The sequence below is a fragment of the Solea solea genome, chromosome 2 (genome assembly GCF_958295425.1).
Source record: "Solea solea chromosome 2, fSolSol10.1, whole genome shotgun sequence".
Classification (NCBI taxonomy): domain Eukaryota; kingdom Metazoa; phylum Chordata; class Actinopteri; order Pleuronectiformes; family Soleidae; genus Solea; species Solea solea.
In genome coordinates, this window is record NC_081135.1 from 11,061,954 (window position 1) to 11,085,809 (window position 23,856).

Here is a 23,856-nt window from a genome sequence, read left to right on the forward strand (position 1 = left end):
ACTGTGAAACGAACACAACAGAAAACTGCGCTTGTGAGTGAATGTGACACTCACACTGTCTACTTGCAGCCTGTCCTTTTCGGGGTACACAGGGAAGTATTGGCTCAACAGTGTGAACATTTCTTGCAATTATCGAGCTGCTGGCTGAGTTGTGACCCTGTGTTGCAGAAGCTGATCAAGCGGCCCGAGTTAGGTCAGTTGAGGTCAACTAAATACCTCAGCCCCGCCACCCAGAACGAGCTCATTTCCATTTTTTCCATAATTATCGCTGCTCGCTTCAGTCTCATTGTGCTCCAGACTTCATATTACTGTACAAGTGCTCGCCTATTTATCAAGTAGGAGTGCTGTTGTGTTAAGTTATTGCTCTGCTCTGCTCTGCTCACCATTTTATTTATATAGCACCTTTTGCGCCAAGAAAAAACAGTAAGAAGCGTTCCACAGTCTGGGTGCTACTGCTTCAAAGGAGCGATCACCTCGCGTCTTAAAACGGGTCTATGGGACCACAAGTAACATCTGACCTTTATGGAGCAGCTTGACCATGCAACGCTGTAAAAGTTAGGCTCAAGATTTTTAAATGGATTCTAAACATCGCTGGTAACCAGGCGTGAGTTCAGGTTAAAGGCCTTGCAGCAGAAAAAACAATATTGGTCGACATCTATTACCGAAAACCTCTATGGATTATTTTAGCCCTATAAATAACAAGAAACTGAAGAAAGAAAACAATTATATCTTCAATAACCAATCATAGTAATAGAATAATATCCTAATTTAATACCTTGTAGCAAAAATTTGGCCAGTAGCTATAATAGAGATTTTTTTTTCTCCATAAGCAGCAGCAGTTGTGACACGTTGATTAGCTGCGACGACGTTAGCCGCCGTCGTTATGCTAAACTGTCCATGCTCCTGATTGCGCGGCTGTTGTGTCGTTGTGCACGGAACGCAGGTGTGTTTATAGGTTGTTGTATTTTTTTTGTTTTTTTTCTTGATTGCGTCATATAATCCCTAATCTGTATGTGTGCACAGGTATATATCAGAGTGGCTCTAAGTTCTTTTTATTGATGTGTATGTGTAGTTTTGTTCACACACACCTTCCTTTCCTTCCTTGTGTGTGTGTGTGTGTGTGTGTGTGTGAGAGAGACCACACATCACTGGCTGTGTGTCCTTGGCTATGATGTGCAGATCAGAACCAAAGGAGATTACATCACAGTCTGCAGGTTTTGTTGAATTTTCTGCATGAAAGGACACAGCCACTGCTGCTGCTGACACCAGCCATCAGAATAAAAGGAATAAAAATATGTCCTGTAAACATACCAATCCAAAAACGCTGATCTGATACTGCCCATTCGGAAGCAAATTTCCCAAACTTTCTACATAGTGACCTACTTTTTAAAGATGTCAAACTACCGTGACCTAAATCAGTCGTCACAAGAGCACATTTTTGGGGAAACTTCTGCAAATTTGTTCACATAAAAGTCGTGACCCAGACTTATATTTTTAACAAAAAAAGCTTTTCAAATGTGATATTGGCTGGTTCCCAATCTAAAATGTTAAACAGCTTTGGTTCATAATCTCCCTTCAGACAAAACTAAAATGTCTCTTTTATCTATAGTTTTTTGTTGAAACCGAACACACACCATTCACCCCAGAGGTGTGTGAGGTTGCGGGTCCCCAAAGCATGCTGTCAGCCTCCAACTGGCTGTGTGTGTATATTTGTGTGTGTGTGTGGGGAGGTCAGTGACCAATTGTGGTTCAGATGGAATGTCTGTGTCAGTGCTTTGAAAAGTCTTTATTTTTATGTGCATGTGTGGGGGCGACAGCGTGTGTGTGTGTGTGTGTGTGTGCTTTGCTGCTGTGTTCACATTGGGCCTCAGTCCTCACTCTGTGGTCACATTTAAATTCAAAATCATGTCGTATTGGCGTTTTCCACTACATGGCACATTTTCAGGAATGTTATGTCTTCTTTAACTGATCTACAGTTCGGCTTGATTCTTGTGTCTCCACGTCACACGTAGTATTGGCTCAGCTCGCTTGGAACCTTGCCTGAGCAGGTACTAAAAAGAACCAGGTACTATCGCTAATGGAAAAGCAAATTAACCACGCCGTGCCATGCCACGATCTGCCGCCTCTGACCCTGAAAAGTTGCGTTCAAGGTGCGTGTACACACCACTTTGTGTGAGTACGCAGTGAGTCGTACGTTTCTAAACTACGATTAAGTTCTACTCGGCCCTTAGCAGAGTCACTAAAAGCAGTCACCTCAGTTGGAAGCCTGGTCTGTGGTGGGTATACAGTATGAATAGCAGCGAGTGGCAGGTTGGCGCAGCATGTCTTGTTCCTGAGTCATGCCAACCTCCTTTGGCGTTCCTCCATCGCCCACTGATTCCCAATCTGCTCTTCTCATCGACAGCCTATGAAGTGTGTGATGCTGATTAGCGCTCATCACAGATACATGTGAGGATGGCACGATACCACTTTTTCCTGTCCAATATCACTCCACAAAACGCGAGTATCTGCCGATATGGATACCGCCACATTTTCACAATCTGTGCAATGCATAGTAAAACATGTGATATGTAGGATTGTTGGATTGTATCTGTCCGATATCTCATCCAGGGATTTTATCGGACCGATACCGATACTGATACTGAGTATCATATCAGCTCATCCCTAGTTACATAAACAACTGAGCTTGAAGAAGTCATTGTGTCGTAGCTCCATAAATCAAAGAATTGATTAAAACCAACTCTTAATAAAACAATAATATGTATAATGATAATTTGAATGATGGCTTCACCTGCCTTTTACTTTCTCTGTTACTCATTAATCATCTTTATTTGTGATAATTTGAAGTGTGTCGTATTCAAGTTTTCACAATTCAGTATACAATCATACTGGAAAGTTAATAAATACACTGCAAAACAGCCCTAACAGAAATTAATATTCTTGAGTTTATTAAATTAAAGAATCTGCCATTGGGTTAAGCAAATTCTGCTTGGCTAGAATATATTAAACTCATTTATCTTGTGAATCTACAGTCACCCTCAGACGGTAAAGTGTCTTAAAACAAGGAAAAATAGAGAAAACATGTAAGAAATGTGTCTTCCTTTACTTGATTAAGCTGTAAATCTTATGAAGACAAAGTTTAATAGTTTGTTCCTTAAAATTAGATTATTATTATCATTATTATGAAAAACCTATTTGCTGAGATATTTTTTTCATTTTAAACCAAAAACATTAAGAACAAATTCCCATAAACGAGGCTTGTTTTACTTCCTTAAAAATATATTTGTTTGCAGTGTGAACTCTGCCGTGTGATCGGGCTCACTTCATTACACAAAAAAGCCCCAAAGGGAATCAGATACGGATCGAAATAAACCAGAATTTATCCTTTTATTTTTATCATCACGAACATTTCCGAGGTGGAAGCCCTTTTCTGCTAAGAGGGGGAAATAAAAAATCTTTTTTTTTTATTGAACTAAGCCTTTTTCTCATCTTGCCCAACTCTACATTTTTTTCTTCTCCTTTGGGCAGAAGGGGTGTCTCACATCCTCCTGAACTTTCTCTGTGGTCGTCCTTCTGCTTTTTTTTTAAGCGCATCTATTCTTATTTTTGTATGTGGAACCTGCTGAAAGGGCAGCTTTATACTACTGTGCTGCTTCCAGCAAGAGGATCTCTGTGGAGATTATTTTCTGGACTCAAATTACAATCTGGGTCTGCCATTAAAACTGATTGGACCATGGAAGATATAAAGCAAATAGTAACTGTAATAATTCCTTATTACAAAAAATGGATTCCAGCCTCTATTGTGAGCATTTTCTGCTTTACTTAACATAATTGTGAAGGAAAATCTCCAATCTTCAGCCTGTTTAAATACTGCTAAATTCATATACATGTAGCTAACTTTACCTTAAAAGGCTACGTTAATCACACTTAGTCTCCAACTAGTTGCCTGTTGTTCCCAAACTCGTGTTGAAGGGAGCTGATTAGACGCAGAAATTACGCTCTAATCAAGGTCGTCTCCACAGAAATCAGAGCTCAGACAACAAGTCTGGCTGCTGTTTGCTGGCATAGTCGTGGATTTCTTCTTCTTAGCGACAGAGTGCTTTTTAAAGTTGCCTCGACTCTCAACGATCGCAAGGGAGTGAAGTCTTCTGTAAATGTACCAGCGTTAGCATTTGAGCTCATTTTCATCCCCGTTGATGGAAACAGGAGTTTAGATACTGGTTGAGCGGAGAGTTCGTAGCATCCAGGTGCTAATGAAATATGTTAAGGTCACAGACACATGATGGATCAGCCCTGGCAAGCTGCTTGTTAGAATGTGAGGTCGTGTACGGCTGCGTTTCACGGCCTCTGTTCTCCTCAGTCCTGAGCTCTGGCCTTGATGAATTCTTCAAACTTAACCGTTAGAACACAGAGCATTTCGTGCTGCTTTTTTTCCATTACTATGTTAAGACGTACAGTACGAACAGAGGCTATAGGAATGTGCAATAGAGAGTGGAAAAAGTACTCAAGATGTTTAAAATCGATTGAATTTGTGAAATTTGGAAATGCAGTTCAAAGTTCATTTGGCTCGTTCTTTATGAAGAAAAAAGTAAAGAAAAACGCTCTATTTTGCACAATTATTGCTACTTTATGTCACGACTAAAAATGTGATATAAAATGAATCAAAACTTAGACTCGACAATCTTTATGTGACCTATAATCACACACTTCCAGGATGTCCATATAAGGAGTTGTGTATTATTCCGACGGTAGTTTACCATGGGTGCACCTGCGGCACAGATCTGAGTCGCGTGAGCACTGAGGGTTAAAAGCCTTGGAAACTCCATAACAAGAATAAACTGGGCATCTTATTGTGGACAGTTTTGAAGCAGGTTTTCCATTTTAATTGTAGGAAGCTTCTGCTGCTTTCAAGACAATGAGGGCATGACATTTTCACCATTTAAAACAAACTTTCCTGTTTTTAGCTGGTTTAGAATGTGCTGTTTCATGTTTCCTGGCAACATCTAAAAGGGTTTCATCAAAGTTTACAGTGTAAAGTATCTGTAACCATCTATCCTCCCCCATCTCTCTTTTCTTTCACGTTCCTACACCTCTCCTCTCTTTCCCCCACTCTCTCTCTCTAAGGACCTCTTCAACTCCTGTTAGTCTACCCACAATGCACTATGAGCAAATTGCCCCATAATGAATACAGCACTTCGAAATTGGAATATGGCCGCAGGCAGGAACCAGACTGGCCGCTGAAATATTCACAAAGCTTTAATGCTGTTACTCCTGGCAGATGCACTCTGCTCCCTCACAGTTGGTGATAATCGCGCTGCGCCTCTGACTTGTACAGTTTACACAAATCATCAACTAACAGGACAGTCGATATATAATCTCTCTCTCTGACTCCCTCCTCTGCTCTGAATTTATATTTAAATCTGCTTTATAGACATTGACAGGAAAGGAAATCAAACCTGCCAGAGAGATACGGCACATAAATCCAGACCGTTTTATTGAGAGATGACAGACAAACACATTTTTTTGAATTAATGCGTCTATGTATTCAAAATACAAACGCAACCAAGGGAAACCTCCTCGCTTCTAGTCGTGGGTGTCAGCTGATTGACGGGAAGCAGAGAATAATCACAAAAGATGTCAGAATTCATCATAAATCCAATCAAACAGCATCAAAACATATTTGTAGTGCAGTAAAACCAGAAAGTCAGGGTATTACAACAACAAGATTATTGTGCTTGTGTAACAAAACCCGGACTTTTAAAATACATGTAAACACGTTTGACCGACTGGAATTGCACCGTACTGGATTTCTCAAAATAATGTAGTTTTGTGTTTAATTACTATAGCATGTATACGTTTGTTTATATACGTTCACCTAAAGGACCTAAAGTCCCCTGGACTTATAACTAGCTGCTAATAACTAGCCGCTGCCACCTACAGCTGTTTTGGTCTGTGTTGTAATTGTCACTTCCTGGTTTTCAATAAGCCAGCTCGAGCTGTTCAGCCGAAGATGCAGAGATGTTCTAAATATATATATATAATATAATAATATGGAGAAGTTACCAAGATTATTTAGTGATGAATTATAGATTTAAACACAGGCTGTGCACAGAGGGATGGAATTTTAGGCCACTTTGAATCCCTTAGGGCTGCTAACTACTAAAACAACTGCTAAAAGTCAATGTAAACGTGGACCGGAAGTTTTAATTACTTACATTATCTTACAAAGTTTGTCCTCAGTGTCAAGTGACAGGAAGTTAAGGACTTTTAGCGTAGGATTCTTTTTATTTGTTTTCTGCTCATGTTTTAATTTCTCTTAGATTTTACACCACTGGACCTTTAAGTTCTCTTTCAGTCATTTGTTTACCCTCTCTCATGTTTCAGGGACCCGTGGCTAATTTGTTTACTTTCACATCACTCTGTGTCACCACAGACACGAAAAACAACCCACCGCTACACAGAGAAGAGTCATGTAGAGCTACAGTTACATACTACAGCTTTAAAACCTCATTTAAATCGGCAAAAACGGCGACTTTTGAAAACGATGAACTACACGGAACCGTATTCACGTCCGAATTGGTTGTGTTTTCATCATTGTTCCTTTTTAGCAGATTTTTCTGAAAACACTAGAACATTTGCCTCAGGAATTGTGTCGAGACCAAACTTGAAGCTGAAAGAAAGACGAGGATTTGCACCTCTGCTTCACATCTGTTGGATGTGAGCTGACGATGATTCGAAACCGTTGTCACTTTTTAGGAACAGTCTTTTTTTCAAATTTGCGAATGAGCATGTATCACTCCTCATCAGTGTATGTGTGAGTGAGTGAGTGAGTGAGTGAGGAAAGAAAAGCGGCAGTGAAGGTCTATGCTAAAGCTGAACTGGGTCGTGGGTAACTCGTTGCTATGGCAACTGATATTTGCCGGCCCTGGGGCCAGGAGCTGCTTTTCCCTTACACTTTCTTCCTCTCGTGCTCTCATTCTTTTTTTTTTCTTCTTCCTTGTGCTCGCTCTGCCTTTTTCTTTACCTTCCTTTCCTTTTGTTCTTCTGCAATCTTTCCCTCAATCTGTTTGCTCTTCTGTCGTCTTTTTCCTCTCTCAGGCTCCCCGTCGCCTCTCCTTCATCTCACACTCTCATTCCTTCCTTATGTATGTGGACCAAAAAAAAAAAAAAACCCAAGCTATAAATTGAAATAACAATTTCATTGATTTTAATTTAAGCAGAAATACATTTATCGCTTTTGTCCAGAAAGCTGCAGCAAAAACTGCAGCCACTCGTGAGACTGTTGAGATGATATGTGATGTAGAACCACAACAGGAGCTCATCGTATTGTCTTGGTGATTAAGTCCAGCTGGCTCACTGTAAGTACAGTGTGGGCATGTGGTCGTATTTCAGAGCGGGAGTGGAGAGTGAGACAGGGGCAGAGATAGAGGCTGCGGCGATGCAGCGAGGTATGAAACAAGAGCAATGGGCCGCTCTCCGTGTGTCATCTAAATTCTACTCTAATGAAACGTCCATTGATTTCCATTAGGGCCGGCTGCAGCTGACCACCCGGGTCTGTCTGTTTCCCATTAGCACACTTTAAAAGTGAGTCTGACAAACAGCCATCACAGCCACAGCCACGGGCGCAGCAGATGAGAGAAGAAGAAGAGTAACCAGCGGAAATAATACAAGTCATTCACTCCTGTTTTCTCTTAAAGTGACAAGGACATCGCTGATCCCCCCCCTCCCTTTCCCAAGTGTGAGGGAACTACGGTGGCTTTTACACAGAAAAAAGGAGATTAGCATTCTCCTGTTCTACGTTTTTTTAGTGCATCAGGTTGTGTTTCCATCATGTTATGGTACGGTTTGGAATGGTAAAGCTGTGGGTCAGGCTTGTGTTTCCATTGAAAACAGCACCTTTACTTGGTAGGCGGGGTGTGGGCCGCGTAGTGTGATGTTTGTGGCTGTTTGTCTCAACAAGATTTCAAGCTTTGTACGAGATTAGACTGTGGCGCGTTGAAGAAACAGACCTTATTCAGTGGCGGAAAACCCTGGATTTAAGCATTTACGGGTTATTGTTACATTCATATTGTTCAGAAATGATTAAGATTTGAAAATAAGGCATTATTAGTGTGTTACATTGCAAACATTGCAGACATTATATAATTTAGACAATCAAAATGGGTTTAAAAATAAATGAGTTTCCACGACATAAAACCAATGATTCGAGACTAAAGTAGAGAAAAAAGATCGAAAAAATCGAATTGCGACCTTAAAATCGAAAATCAATTGGATTTGGAGAATCATGACACCCCTAATGTTTATATATATATATATATATACTGTATGTATATGTGGATGTGTACAAGAATAATTGGGCACTGAGTGGGTTTTGATTTAATTTAATTTAATTTTTAGGTTTTTTTCCCCCACATTTCTTTTTCTCTTAACGTTGTACTATGTCCAGTGATAACGCATGCTGTGATTTGCCACTATATAAATAGAATTTAATTTAATTGATTTGGGTATGTTATGTACTATAGTACAGTGTATATAACTAAATGCATTAGTGCATTGCAAGTTTAAATTATTAAAAATAGAGGATTTAAATTGCAGCAAGAGTACATTAACTATCAGCCAGTTAGCACACTTTAAATAAATAGTTTTTCCTTAAATAAAGGAGTGGAATAAGTTAAAAGGCTCTTCAAAAAAAAGGTGAGGTTTATTTAAAAGTGTGATAATTATCACATGAGAATTCTTGAGTTGCATTTAAAAAAAAGGGAATCTCACTCGGGGTAAAGTTTTATTTCGGAAGACCAGCTCACACCCTCCCTCCCTCCCTCCATCCCTCCGCCTCCTTCCAAAACTTGGCCTGTTTCTCCACTGTGGGATTTTAGAGGCATTTTACAGCCTTATCAACTCCCTTCCATCAGCCTGTTTCCTTCATTAACATTAATAGGATTTGGATCTATTATGCAAAGAGGCTCCGCTGCGTTACACAACCGACTTCATCTTCATCACTGATCAGACTGAGAAAACAGCACAGAGTTTACTTTATCTTTGTTTCTATATTACATCAAACATTTGCCGCCCGCGTTTTGTTCATCACCTTTATGTGCTCATATACTTGAACTGAGAAATATAAAAAGACCAATAAATAAATCATAATTAAACATTCTAAATCAATTAAAATATTTGAAGTACATCGTCCATCAGACTCTCTCTGTCTCTTAGTATAGCAGTGTTTCTCTTCCCAGCCCACCCCTGCTCTGCTGCTGCATACACACAAACACTCCCTTGGTCAGGTCTGATAGTATTGCTTGACAGAGTCCTTTTTCGGACAGAACACAGTAATGTTGTTAATGTTGCTGCAAAGCAAAGAGATTGTGAATGCTTGTGAATGTGCTTGTGAATGTGTGCACCAGTTATTCTCCACTATCACTCCAGCACCGGTTGTTTGAGCACATTCAGGTTTTTAAAACACATCTCATGTGTTCACTTGTGTGTTCCAGGCTTTACAAAGTGAAATATTTAGCTTCTGAGTATGAAATAATGATGCTTTGGAGTTGCCGATTGAGCAGGTTGTCATGGGAACAGCAAAGTGGTGCACTCAAGACCCTTCATTTTGTCTTTATTCCCCCCACCCACCCGCAGTAACTTCCTGCTTTGCTGAAGGAGCTATTTTTATCAGGCATTATATAAGACACAACTCCCGTGTTCAGTGCAATTCTTATTTTCCTTCCTTCTCGCTCGTCAGTCCTGACTGTGATGAGACTGCGGGATGCATCGTGTTTATCTTGCGCATCTCGGTCCCTTAAATCACAAGAGAAGGCTTGTGAGAGAAGTCATTCATCGTCATAAAGGGAGCATTAAAGATCGTTCGTGAAAAATGAGAAAGACTGGAAATGAAAAACAGGTGTATGAAAAGTGAGAGGCAAGATAGTAGAAGTAGGGATGTCCCGATACAACCTTTTCACTTCCAATACGATACCGATATTGCAGCCTTGAGTATTGGCCGATACCGATCCAATACGATATTAGCACGAATCATACATACTTTAATTACTTATTTTGTAGTGTGGAATGTTAGAATATGCTTGATCAAGTGATATTACTTAAACAGAGAACAATAGTCAGCAACAGTAGGTATGAGAAAAACTGACCATTTATTATTAACCAATGGGTTACATCTATTTTAACCTTCTTCATAAGAATATATTTTTTGCCATGTTAATTTCATAATTTCATCAGAAGGAAAGTACCAAGTGCTAATGGGGGTGTTTTCAGAGCACCCGTTTTTCACAGGTAACAGTGTCTTCAGAGAACACCCCCCTTGTTTTCACTATTTTGGAGTAGCCCAACCCACACAGGGTGAGTGACTCGTCCCGCAGGTAAACCCGGAGCCCGACCCCGCAGGCATACTTAGCCCCGTGTGTGGAGCCTCAGGGCACATTTAAACCACACAAAGCTCTTGGCATGGCTGGTTTTTGGGGTATAATTAACAAACGGAGGCAGTTGAAAGTCGACAGGTGGCGCTGGTTTATGAAATAATGTTTTAGCAGCTCGTCTCAGGATGAGCTAGCATGGTGCTAACGGCTAACTCGCGCTCCCTTTTCGGCTTCGTAGGTTAAAGAAAAATATTTCATAGGTTAAAGAAAAATATTTCATAGGTTATTTCATAGGTTAAAGAAAAATATTTAACCTCTGAAATAGCACAGTAGCACACATGCTGTTGTTGTGATCACGTGGGCTCTACGTGCATCCAACACGCAGAGCCCACGTGATCACAACGGGCGCTGACAGGCACGCTGACCATGCTGGAACCACTTCTCCACTGTCACCACCGACCACGCCACGCTCACCACGGTGTAAGTCCCCGCTGTGGGTGGGGTTTTGGGGTTAAAAGGGTACAATGTGTGAAATATGTACAGCAGTGGCCACTAGGGTTTAAAGCAAGTACTGCACTGTTGTGTAGTTTGATCCTGGCATATGACATGACATGATATGATAGGATAAGATAAGACAATCCTTGATATCAGATTGTCTTCAGTATAATTTGATTAAGTCCGGTTCCCTAGTCATTAAGTTTACATTATTTATTTAGGATTAGATCATGATTTATTCACGCAATCTGGTCTTAAATGTGTCTTTAAAGACAAACAGGAGAGAGCGGGTTTTACGCGAGCTCCGCTGACATTTAATATTCAACATTCCCAGCTGAGCACAAAGTGGAGGCGCACTAACTGTGAAAGACACTACGATTAGCTGCTCGACATGGCTGACAGCAAGTACTGTTGTTTGTCTTTCTGACACACACACACACACACACACACATATATGTGCCTGACTCAGCCTCAAACAGTGTGATCTTGAATCTTCACAGCACTGAACAAAAGGCCTGAGTTTTGCACAGTGTGTCATCACCAGTGCTGTTTGAAGTCTCTCCTGCACTTTAAAGCAAACACTTTGTTGTGCCTTCAGCAGTACATTCTCTTTCAGGTCTGACCTGGATTGTTTATTATTGTTGTTTGTTGTGCCTGTTAGCTGTCTGGGTCATTTTCTTGCATTGCGATGCAACAGGAGAGTGTTTAAATGAGTCCTCCTCTTTCTGTCTCCCCCTGCAGGATGCTTTGAGTGCTGCATCAAATGTCTGGGCGGGGTTCCCTACGCCTCCCTGGTGGCCACCATCCTTTGCTTTTCCGGCGTGGCTCTGTTCTGCGGCTGCGGCCACGTAGCGCTGACAGGCACGCTGACCATGCTGGAGAACCACTTCTCCACAGTCACCACCGACCACGCCACACTCACCACGGTGTAAGTCCCCGCTGTGGGTGGGGTTTTGGGGTTAAAAGGGTAAAATGTGTGAAATATGTACGGCAGTGGCCACTAGGATTTGAAGTAGGTACTGCAATCAAACTGAAGAATGAAGCAGGTGACTTACTCATGCTGTGTTGCATTTATGTCGGAACCTGGAACTGGGAGTTCGTCAGAAACTTCAGAGTTGCAACTACAAAAAAGGAGTGCAGTGCTGACTGTGACATTGTTGGCACAGGTACTGCAATAAAATAGAACATCATTTGAATAGGGATGATACAGTTTAGCATGGTTCCAATACAAAGAATGCAACTGATGTGCTGTACATGTGGTAATTTTCACCTCTTGTCCCTAGTTGGGCTTATTTTAATATGCCTGCAACAGGTAGCGGTTGATAGTCAAATTGTGTCTGCAGCAGAAGAGAATAATCACATGATGAGAGGAAATGAGGCAAGAATTAAACACTGTAAAAACTATACATGGCCCTTCTACAGTAGCTATGCATCAGCAGAGTTGTTATTTTCCCATTAGCTGACTAATTGATTCAGTTATGACTAGTCAACTGTGACTAACTACTATCAATAGTTGTTAGCCGCAGCCTTATTATTGAGTGAGTTAAGTTGAACAGTGACTAATTCATTGTTTCCGTTGCTATCTGTGATGCTAGTATTTCAGTTTAAGGGTTAGGGTAACCACTAAATCACTCCTAAATCACTTTTTTCAGGTGAAAACTTTATAGTTGAGTGTCAAGTATCGAAATGATACATGCCGTGATAAAAACCACTCAGCTCTCAGCCCACGTTTTTCAAAATCAGGCATTGGAGCGGAGATAGCAGTAGAAGAGGGGGTTTAGTTATACTTGTATGTTTCCTTTATCTGTGATCCATATTTCTTACATAATAGCCAAGCATTATGTGTGTGGGTTTTTTTTTAATGACAACGTCCGCTCTGCTTGTGTTCAGGATCCAAATCTTTCAGTACATCATCTACGGCATCGCCTCCTTCTTCTTCGTGTACGCCATCATCCTGCTGGCTGAGGGTTTTTACACCACCAGTGCCATCAAGAAGGAGCTGCAGAGCGACTTCAAGACCACCGCCTGTGGACGCTGTATCACTGCCTTTGTATGTCCATGCAATTCACATGCTCACAAGCACACCATAACATCCACTGACCTAGGACACTCACAATATAAGACCGTAGATGGGATTTGATTATTATTGATGTTATCAATTAATCTGCAGATTATTTTCTTGATTCATTGGATAAAATGCTGAAAATGGTGGAAATCCCAAATTATGTTGATTTCGTTTCCTGTCATAGACGAGCAAAGAAACCGGAACATATTCACATTTCAGAAGCTGAAATAAAAGGAAAAATAATAATAAGAAGAATATTTTGCATTTCAATAATTTAAAAAAACCCTCAGTTAATTTAGTAAGCGTTTATTCATAAGTCATTGATTAATCATTGCAGCCCTAGTAAAGATTAAACAAAACTTCCTCAAACAGAGGTCTGGAACAACAAATATCAAAAAATGTATAATTAAATAAGGTTTTAACTGTAAAGGCCAGTTAGAATACAAACACTCACATCAAAACAGTTAGTAACCATTGGTTACTAACATTCATTACTATGAGGCTTAAACCTTAGAACACAGAGCATTTTGGCTGTTTTTTTTCCATTAATACATTAAAACGTATAACGTTTATAACGTAGTATAACGTAGTTTATACAGAGATTATAAAATTCGGATTGTATTTGTGAAATTTGGAAATACGTCACAGTTCAAAGTTCACTTGGTTCTTTTTTATGAACAAAAAGAAAAAAAAGTGTCTATTTTGTGACTTCTGTACAATTATTCCTACTTTATATCACTTCTAAAAATGCAATATAAAATGAATCTTAACTTTGACTCACAACACATAAGAAGATGAAAAAAGCCTGAATATGTGACCTATAAACACACCCCCCCAAGATGTCCATTTAAGGAGTTGTGTATTATTCCCACGGCAATTTACCATGGCCGTGTGAGCATTAAGGGTTAAACAGGAAACAGTGATTTATTATTTTTTATAAACCACACATTAGAAGGATGCAAAGTCCTGTGTACACACATGTACACACTTAAAAACCCACTTGAGCCTTGAGGGTAAATCTGGCCCAGTTTCTCCTTTCCAGCTTGTTTACTCTGATCCCTCCATTAACATTAGCTTCAACACAGACTGTGACTGTGTGCGCGTGTGTGTGTGTGTGTGTGTGTGAGAGTGTGTGGGGCTCGTCGAGTAACAGTGCAACTCAAACTTTTACTTTGCTCTTGCAGTTCATGTTCCTGACCTACATCCTAGCGCTGGCCTTCCTCGCCATCTTCTGCTTCACGGCGATCCCCGTGTTCCTCTTCTTCAACATGTGGAACACCTGCGCTGCCATGAGGTCACCGGATTTCTACAACAACATCACCGGTATCACCACCACGTTGGATTCCATCTGTGTGGATGTCAGGCAGTATGGTTAGTTCCTGTCACACACACACACACACACACACAGTGGAACAATTTACATTCACTGATGTGAAGCTAATACACCATAAAATAATGAATGATGCTATTTTTGTGACTGATTATTTCATATTAGCTCATATATAATGGCTGTTAAAGGTCCAATTAGTAAAAAATTAATAACATGTTATGGTTATACCACAATTTCTAAGTGCCTCTGGGAACTAGGGTGGCCTATGCATACCAAAAAGGATATAAACATTCTTTCACTTTTTCTGCCATTTTCTCGTTCTTCTTCACTGGTGTATGGAAAGAGTTTATGTGAGATTGTGCTTCAAATTTTAAAAATATTTTAAAGCAATTATATACTTATACAAACTGACAAACTTATACAAACAATTTATGGATTATTTTAGAAAAACGTTGTAACTAGGAGTGACGTACGTTGTTAGCAGTACCAGTTGATAACGACGCTCGACATGGTACAGTATTTCACGCACACAAACGTGTGCGTGAAATACTGTTTGTGTTTAATCATTTCCAGAGATATTTGATCGTCAGACAGTGGATCTGAGATACGTGTCTCATTCCCACAACAACAGAGAAGTTGGGATTGAAAAAAGTAAATCAAATTGACAAAAAGTCAACGTCAAAGTCACATAAAACCCCTACGCTGCTCTTTACTGTGTTTCTGTCAAGTAAGAATAAATAAATAAAAAACAAATTTTAGGTTTGCACATGAAAAGAAAACATCTCATCCCCCTTACATGTGTCGCGCAGACTCACCTGCAGGATTAAACACACACAGTTTTCATCTCCGGCAGTTTCCCGCATAAAGAGGAGATTTAGATTATTCACCACCTGATTATTGAGCGCAGTATCGCTCCCCTGTGATTGCATATCTGCTTATCTGTTTCATGTACAGTATGTGACCCACATTTGAAAGACAGCTGGCCCCGCTCGCAGACTAGGACGAGGACCACATATGCTTCACTGGCAGTCAGAACTGAAAAATATTAACCCCAATTACACCAAGCATCAAATTATTGATTATTTTTGAATCATTTTATATGAACAGAATAACTTTTTTATGAAAATGCATTTTTAAAAAGGCAGAAAATGTCAATTAAAGGGATTAAAAATGAAAAGAAAGAAAGATGAAGATCCATCTTTTTCCCGCAGGAGAGGCTCAAAGGCCTCGGACAGCAGCCGCCATGTTTCCTTTAATCTTTCATTCATAATGCCTTCAATCACACAGCGAGTCTCGGGGGAGAAGAGGGGAATAAGCTTCTTGTCCCACATGTGACGTTTCATCTCTGTGATCCTGCAGGTATTATTCCCTGGAACGCGACACCGGGAAAAGCTTGTGGAGCTACACTGGGAGACATCTGTGACACGAGTGAGGTGAGAGGACTCTGACCTGACCCTCTCTCACTTTCTTATCCCTCTCTCTCTCTATTGCTCCTTTTCATCCCTCACTGCTCTCCCTCTCTGTCTTCTCATCCACAGTTCTACCTTTCCTACCATCTCTACATCGTTGCTTTCGCCGGAGCCGGAGCCACCGCCATCGCATTGGTAAGCACCTCGTGTGATCTGCCGAAAGAAATATGCACGTTGCCATGGCGTGCTTATTGGTTGCCGTGGCAACGCCGCCTCTCATGCTTGTCGGCGTGCCGTCCTCTTGGGTTGAAATCTTACCCTGCAGCCTGGCTCTGTATGAGAATTGTGAGCTTTACTCTGCTGTGGAGGCGGACTTTTTTTGTGTGTTTCAGATAAGTGGGCTAAAAAAAAAAATAGCGAGAACAGAAGCACCTCTGCAGATGTTATTGGGTCAGTGCTGTGTAGTAGTTGACTAAATGTAGGCGGTGGAAACATGGAAAGGTGGAAAATTCACCGGTTGAACGGTTTTTTATGATAGTAGATCAGGTTTAACAAACTCGTAACCATTAGACCAGTGCCACATTTGTGTCCTGAATGACATAATAACAGCACAACAACATTAAATGGACTGTGTGCTTGAAGTTCTAGTCATTTTTGGAAATGTTAAGGATAATCTAAATATACAAGTTGGCAAAATGTTTAACATTAAGTCCAGTTTTAAGTTATTTTAACGCAATCTAAACATGACGTTAAATAGAATTTGTGAACATCACTAATGTCCTCTTGTATCTCTTACTTGCTGAGATGATTTTGTAATACTGTCTCATATGGATAAGGGAAGTACTGGTGCTTATGTTTCCCTACTTCACACACTGGTGACATCTAATGGTGAAACTGAGGATTGCAATAAAAAAAAACAAAAAAAAAACGGACCCCTCCACTCGAACCACCCTTTCCAAAGTGTGTCAAGCAAATTACAGTGGCCTTCACATACCAAAAATAATGCTTATTATTCTTCATTTGTGTAGCAAATCTTGCTACATGGAACATGTCGGCACAAGATCACGGCCTCCGTAAAGCGAGGCCCTTCCAGGACTGGACCTTTAAGTGAAATTTGGTGCCAAAAAACGTGTATTTAACAAATGTTTTGAACTATGTTTTTCTATATTCTTGACATTTATTACCTAAGTTGATCCTTAGTATTTATTTCAACGCCATTCTAGAAGGACTGTTACCATAGTAACTGGACGCTAATCACAGAGAGCAATTGTGTAATTTTACATGTAGGAATCATCTAAACATTACATCATCATTTCTCCAGTAGTGCCTCCAGGGACACGGTGGACAGGCTTTTTTTCATGGTGGCCATTTTGACAGATAAAAGCACACGTTTCCATCCATCCGTCCGTCTTCTACCGCCTTATCCTCCACATGAGTGTCGTGGGGAGCGCTGTGCCACTAATTTAATTTAATTTGAACAGAGCCACGGTTAATGTGCTGAAATTAAATAAAACTGCCGCCGTGAAGCAAGCCTGTAGCTTCTTTATGTGCAACTTAATAATAAACCTGGAGGGAAACAACCTGTCCAGCAGCAGAAAGCATTATACACTGCCCAATCCCCCATTACTCCCCAGGTGCAGACCTGGCATGTGTGTTCACTACTGGTGTGTAATAAGGATAAAGGGTTAAATTAACTATCACTAATTGGTGTGTGTGCAATAAAAAAATAATTTCTAATTGAGTGTAATATTTTTATAGACAGTTTTGAGTCATTTTAGAATTAGTTGTGATTAACTCTTAGTGCTAATGCAGCACAGAGCTGTGCAGCAGGTGAATTGCCATGGGAATACTATACAACTCCTTATATGGACATGCTGTTGGTGTGTGTTTATAGGTCACATACTGTATTCAGGCTTTAAAAAATGCGGGGGGGGGGGGGGGTTCCGTCTTCTTATGTGTTGTTGAGTCAAAGTTATGATTCATTTTATGTCGTATTTTTCTGTAGTGATATAAAGTAGCAATAATTGTGCAGAAGTCACAAAATAAACTGTTCTAGGCTAGAGTAAAATGATGTTTTAAGCCTCTGTGTATATACTGTACATTTTAACATAGTAATGGAAAAAAAAAAGCAGCCGAAATGCTCTGTGTTGTAAGGGTTAACAAAAGAAACCGTCTCCCATCAGATCCACTACTTGATGATTCTGGCAGCCAACTGGGCCTATCTGAGGAGTGCCGTCTCCACACACGAGTACCAGGACATCAAGACCAAGGACGACCAGGACGTAGAGGCCGAGGCGCGCTCAAAAGACGGCCAGAACTCCTCCTCCTACTCATAAGGACGAGAGCTCGTCTCCTGCCGCCACCCATCTCCCGTCCACGCCTCACACTCTCACAACACCCCACACACACCCCCGCCCTCCCCCTCAGTTTCACACAAACCACCTCGGTAATGTTTGATAGTCCCGCGGCCTCACGACTCTCCATCCTCTTCCCCTCCAGAGTGCTGAGTCACAGTTGTGGGAGCACGCCCCCCCACACTGGAGGGGAGGAGCATAGAGGGTCAGGAGAGGTGACGGGGTCAGACGGAGGCAGATGTTTCAGAGCAGTGGAGCTCGCCCTGACGACCGCCATCCTGCCCGCCAGCCCGCCGGGGTCAGGCTCATGTACGGGTACATCAGTTCAGAAGCGTCTCGCCCCCCACACCCCCCACCCACCCACCACCACCCATCCCTTCGTGCTTTTGGGCGGCGGCTCGTGAACATGGCCCCCGGCTGTGACGGCCTCGCGCCCTGAGCCAGCACAGCCTCGTGACACAGCCTAAAAACACACACACACATACATAAAAAAACATTGTTCGCTGTCAGCGACCACCTTCCTCCATTTTGTCAGTGTTATATATACACATATATATATATATATATATATGTATAAACACTGTTTCATATATATATGTATACATATATATATACATATGAATATATGGCGTGAATGTGTATGAATCTTGTTGTTGTTTTTAATACTCTGAAGCGTATGCCAGGTTCTTTTACGATCCTTTTCCTTTTAACCTTTTTCTTCTTCATCTTTAACCTTTTTATTGCTTAATGCTTGATACATGTTGCACTATTTAAGAAACTTTACATTTGAAAAATACACAATGAAACCGTGAGGTAGCTTAACCCTTTAACACCTATGCCTCAAAATGTCTGTCTGGACTTTTTCTTTTTGCTTATTTTAACCAGAAAAGGGCCAGAATAAGTTAAGTTAAGTGTGAATAAATACTTTTACGTTAAAATAGGGTATTAACAACTGTAGTTGTACACGAACTCAAGATTTGGCATGTTAATATTGAAATTTGAACAGTATAAAATATTTAAAACAACATTTGTTTGAGTCGATGTCCAAAAACAGAGATGTATAGGCGATTTTCCAATGCTCTCCTCTATGGCGACAAAGCAACAGCGCAAGTGACATTACCGTAGTAACCACATGTTGGCTTTGACGTGCAACTTCTCAGCTTTCAGGAACCGTTGGACTTTTTCCGATAGCACAAACCACCGCGTAATTACGGTAATGCAAACGCGCCGTCTGCGATACGCTCGGTGTTAAAGGGTTAAGGATTACGGAGACCAGAGGTGTCACGTTTAAAGGAATAGTGCAGGGAAAAATGTACAACATTCAACATTTAATATCTTTCTAAAGACAAAAACTATTCCTCTGGCGGTAAAAATGAAAAACGCACACCTCAGGTATGAATTTAGAATCAAATCCGATCTTAGCCGATTTTGTTCTTTCACTTTCTTAAACACTTAACTGATTGCGGACGCTGTCTTGTGTGTGAATTCTACGACATTCTACAACATTTTTTCTAGTATCCACTTGTAAATAACCAAGTTTACGGTTTAAAAAAAGGATTTACACACCTCTCAAAGGTGCCACGCTCTTCTATTATCAGTTTCCCCCCCATGAATATATGTAAATGTACCCTTTGCGATACGTGTTAGTGTTCAAAATACTAGCTCAGAATTCGATATAATAATTGTAAACGTAACATCTTGGATGGGAAGGATCCAGTGCAGTCATGATATGAATATGATGGAGTGAGATGCTTGTGATGTGTACATTTTAAAAAAAAAATTGAAGATTGATTTTTTTAATGTTTAATGGGTTTTTAGGCAGCTGAGCTCTTCTCGTGGTTCTGTATTAGTAACGATTTTTATTTTTTCCCCTCTTTACTTTTTCCCTTTTTTTAATTCTCAATGTCACACTTTCTCATAATTAGCAACAGATGCTGTTTTCTGGATGTTTACACTCTGAATAAAACAAAGTCAGGAATTTTCATAAATTGATTTTCTAATCAAATATTCTTTACAAATCATAAAAGTATATTCTATATGGGTCATCACTGGTTAGTTTACCCTTACAAAAAAAGAAAGAAAAAAAGCCTGAAGAAGAGTAGATTTCTTTTCTTTTTTTAACTTTGATGGGATGAAGCATGTCAGTATCGTCCATGTGTGCAGCTGTCTATTCTGTATAAAAAAGAAAAAAAAGGACTATATTGCCATGTGTGTTATGTTTGATAAATATACGTGCTTTTTTGCCGCCGGGTTGATGTAAAACGGCAAACTTCAATTTCCTATAAGACAATACTACGTGTCAGGGTGTTGTTGTTTCCTCGTTACTTTGCATGAAGGAGACATGACTTTGTCTTTGCAGTTTTTCAGGTGATGTGTAGTCAATTGTACTGACAACTATGGTAGGCGGTGTTTGCCCCCTTCTTCTTCCTCCTCTTCCTCTTCCTCCACGCCCTCTGACCTCTCCCCGCCCACTCTTTTCTAAAGAAAACTCCATTGTACTTTGATGACATTGTAGTCCCTGTAGGTGTTTCATTATGGTTTTTATTTTTTAAGTTTCAAACAGTTCTATGACTCCCATATAGTGATGATTTTTGTAACCTTCTCTAGTAAAACCGATATTTTTTATTATCGTGACACTGTTGTCTGCTGTCTCTTTTCTTGACTTTGGCTCTTGTGTTTCATAAAAGTTAAAATATTTATATTTATATATGTGGAAAAATACTCATTAAACCCAAGTGGCTTGTGAAAGTTAACTTTTTGTGTTCAATCAAGTCCAAGAAAATTCATAAAATAATGGACGACATACTCAAGTGTGACATTTTTGTCAAATTTTGGACGACATACTAAACTTTGACATTTTTGGTCAGGTTACTAAAGTATAATCTGTATTTCTGACAAAACCATTATACGGAAACAGCGCCCCTCTTTTCCTTTTTTGTGTTGAACCAAATACGGAAAAACGGTGGCAGCATTTCCTACAGGTGGTGGGTTTTTTTTCTCTGTTTTAGCAAAAATGTTTTGAAATAACAACAATTTCAGCTGCCAGAGGACATGGAGGACATGAACGTTGATTAATTACAGGTGGAGCTGCTCCTGCACAAGACACACTGATTTAAAAGCCTTTGTGTACTTTCCATGACTTGGTACATTCCACTCCTCCCCTCTGAGTCGATCTATTTGGAATGTTCCACTTCCTTTGTAGGAGGTGGAGCTTCTTCTACGCAGAGACAGAAACGGGAAGAGGACGAGGAGCAGGGGGGTACAAACATGTTGACAAACGTGCGGTAACTGCTGCTTAAAAATTACCCACACATTTCTTAGATTCTGTGTTGACGCTCTGTTCACACCCGACCACAGGTGTTCAGATTACACCTGCTAATGCTAACGTGACGTCACTGCTCCACAGCAAACACACGATCAAATATGAACTTTCCTACTACAGTATGTCATCAAAAACGTTAAAATATAAATTCTCCACATGTCCTCAAAGAATGACCTCAACAAAAAATGTCAATAGACCATTAAAACTGTTCAGAATGACTATCTAGTCTGGCCAGTAGCAGGTTAGCTGCTGCTAATGTGACGTCACTGCTACACAGCAAACGTGTGTCTTCAAAAAACTGACTTAGTGTCAAAGATATAATTATATAGTATGACGTCAACAACTGCCTTCATACTGTCAAAAGGTGTCCTAGTACAGTATGTCGTAAAAAACTTATATTATTTAGTAAACTATACAATTATAAACTGTCAAAAATGTCACTATACCATTAAAACTGTTCACAATGACTATCTAGTCTGGCCAGTAGGAGGCAGGTTAAGTAAAAAAAACTGTTCAGGAGCAGTGGTTTAGAATTTCAAAATAAAACTGTCCCTGTTGATATGGACCAATATATAGTTGACAATAAAAATGTTTTCATGTATTTTCCTCAGATTTCTTCACTCATTTACTGAAGTGAGCACATTTGAACACTTTAAAGTGCTTTGTTTCATCATGTCCTCTGACTGAACACCTGCAAACAGCTGCAGTTAAAGGCACAGTTCATGTGTTTTCAAGCATGGTTGAATAAGGTCATTATCATCAGAATTTAGGGCAATAATAAAAAAAAAAAGAAGCTTGATTTCATTCTTTAAAAAACAATAGTTTGTTGTTAGTTTACACCTGACATGGAAATGTGCCGGGATGCACGATATTATCGTTATGGGCAGATATTGGCTTTGAAAAGTTTTATGGGATATGTGCGAGGTCTGCCGATATGACTAATGACTGCACTCTGATATATGGGCTTATTATTATTATTATAATAATAAGAAATAATTAAAACTGAATATTTTTTGGTTTGTGGATAAAAAAAAAACGAAATTTGAGAGTCATCATTTGCAGGTTTGAGAAACACTGATCAACATTTTTCAAACATTTTCTGGCCCAAACAAATACTCGATTAATGGAGAAAATAATAACATTAACATTTCCTGGATTCTTTGTCTTTCTGTAACAATCAGAAAACAACATCATTTGTATGTGAAGAAAAATTAAATGAAAGGTGTGTTTGTTTATATGTGAAGCAGTGATGTCACATTAGCATTAGCAGGTGTAATCTGAACACCTGTGATCATATCCCTCAGGTCGGATGTTAACAGCAGGTGTGAACAGAGTGTCAACAGAACATCTAAGAAATGTGCGGATCATTTTTAAGCAGTGACCACATGTTTGTCTCCGCTGTCCTCGTTCTGCTTCTGTCTCCGTGTGTCGTGTCGAAAACTCAAAGTATAGTATGTCGTCCAAAATCACCTAAAAAAAGTCATAGTATAGTATGTCGTCCAAAATCACCTGAAAAAGTCATAGTATAGTATGTCGTCCAAAATCACCTGAAAAAGTCATAGTATAGTATGTGACCTGATCATGTGTCAGAGTCTGAGACTGAGACAGAGGCAGAGATTACGACCACATTTTACAATGTGGTCGTAATCTCTCGTAATACACTCAAACAGTTCACCATAACACTTGTTCCAGCATGAGCTATTCTTACTGACCTGCAGAACAACATGTTGCTGGTATTTTTAAATTCTTATGTTGGTCTAAAGTTCTAAAGTTGGAGGAAGTTGAGTTGATTGCAAGAGCAAGACTCCTTCTGATGGTGTGAGCCATTCATTATGATGATGATTCTTTGAATTACTTGGTGTACTTAACTTTCTCGTCCAGGTCAGAATTTTGAGAATTCTGAAATGGAAATAAATTTTGGACGACATACTAAACTATGACATTTTTGTCAAATTTTGGACGACATACTAAACTATGAAATTTTTGTCAAATTTTAGACGTCATACTAACCTATAACATTTTGGTGACTTTTTGGACGACATACTAAACTATGACATTTTTGTCAAATTTTGGATGACATACTAAACTATGACATTTTGGTGACTTTTTGGATGACATACTAAACTATGACATTTTTGTCAAATTTTGGACGACATACTAACCTCACAAAAGAATCAATAAATATCTATATCAGTTTCTGATATTTTATGTAATTTTCCAATTATTATTATGTGCTCATTATACTAATTTATTTTGAATTAGATGCTACAGATTAAAATAAAACATTAAATATGTGGGTAATTGGTATCAGGAGGAAAGAGCCAGTGAAACATACTATGAGCAACTGTAAAAAAGTTCCACAGGGTGACAATAATGCATCCATTCATCCATCCATTATCTACCACTTTATCCTCCATCGGAGGGTCGCGGGGAGCTGTGCCAATCTCAGCTGACACAGGGCGAATCCTTCACCCAATTTTGTTATCCTGTGTTTTCCCTTGTGAGGCAAATCAC

General features: G+C 39.8%; 1 protein-coding gene across 2 annotated transcripts in view; it reads left to right on the forward strand.

Moving 5' to 3' along the window:
• The window catches only part of LOC131450049 (neuronal membrane glycoprotein M6-b-like), a 33,622-nt gene extending 12,968 nt beyond the window's left edge, over nt 1–20,654 (forward strand). For both annotated transcript variants that reach the window (XM_058622179.1, XM_058622178.1), the window contains exons 2-7: nt 11,604–11,790; nt 12,753–12,912; nt 14,112–14,298; nt 15,617–15,690; nt 15,796–15,861; nt 17,850–20,654. In XM_058622179.1, the coding sequence (XP_058478162.1) occupies nt 11,604–11,790; nt 12,753–12,912; nt 14,112–14,298; nt 15,617–15,690; nt 15,796–15,861; nt 17,850–18,002 (827 nt within the window). In that variant the 3' untranslated portion in view covers nt 18,003–20,654. The remainder of the gene's footprint in view (nt 1–11,603; nt 11,791–12,752; nt 12,913–14,111; nt 14,299–15,616; nt 15,691–15,795; nt 15,862–17,849) is intronic.
• The last annotated feature ends 3,202 nt before the right edge of the window (nt 20,655–23,856 follow it).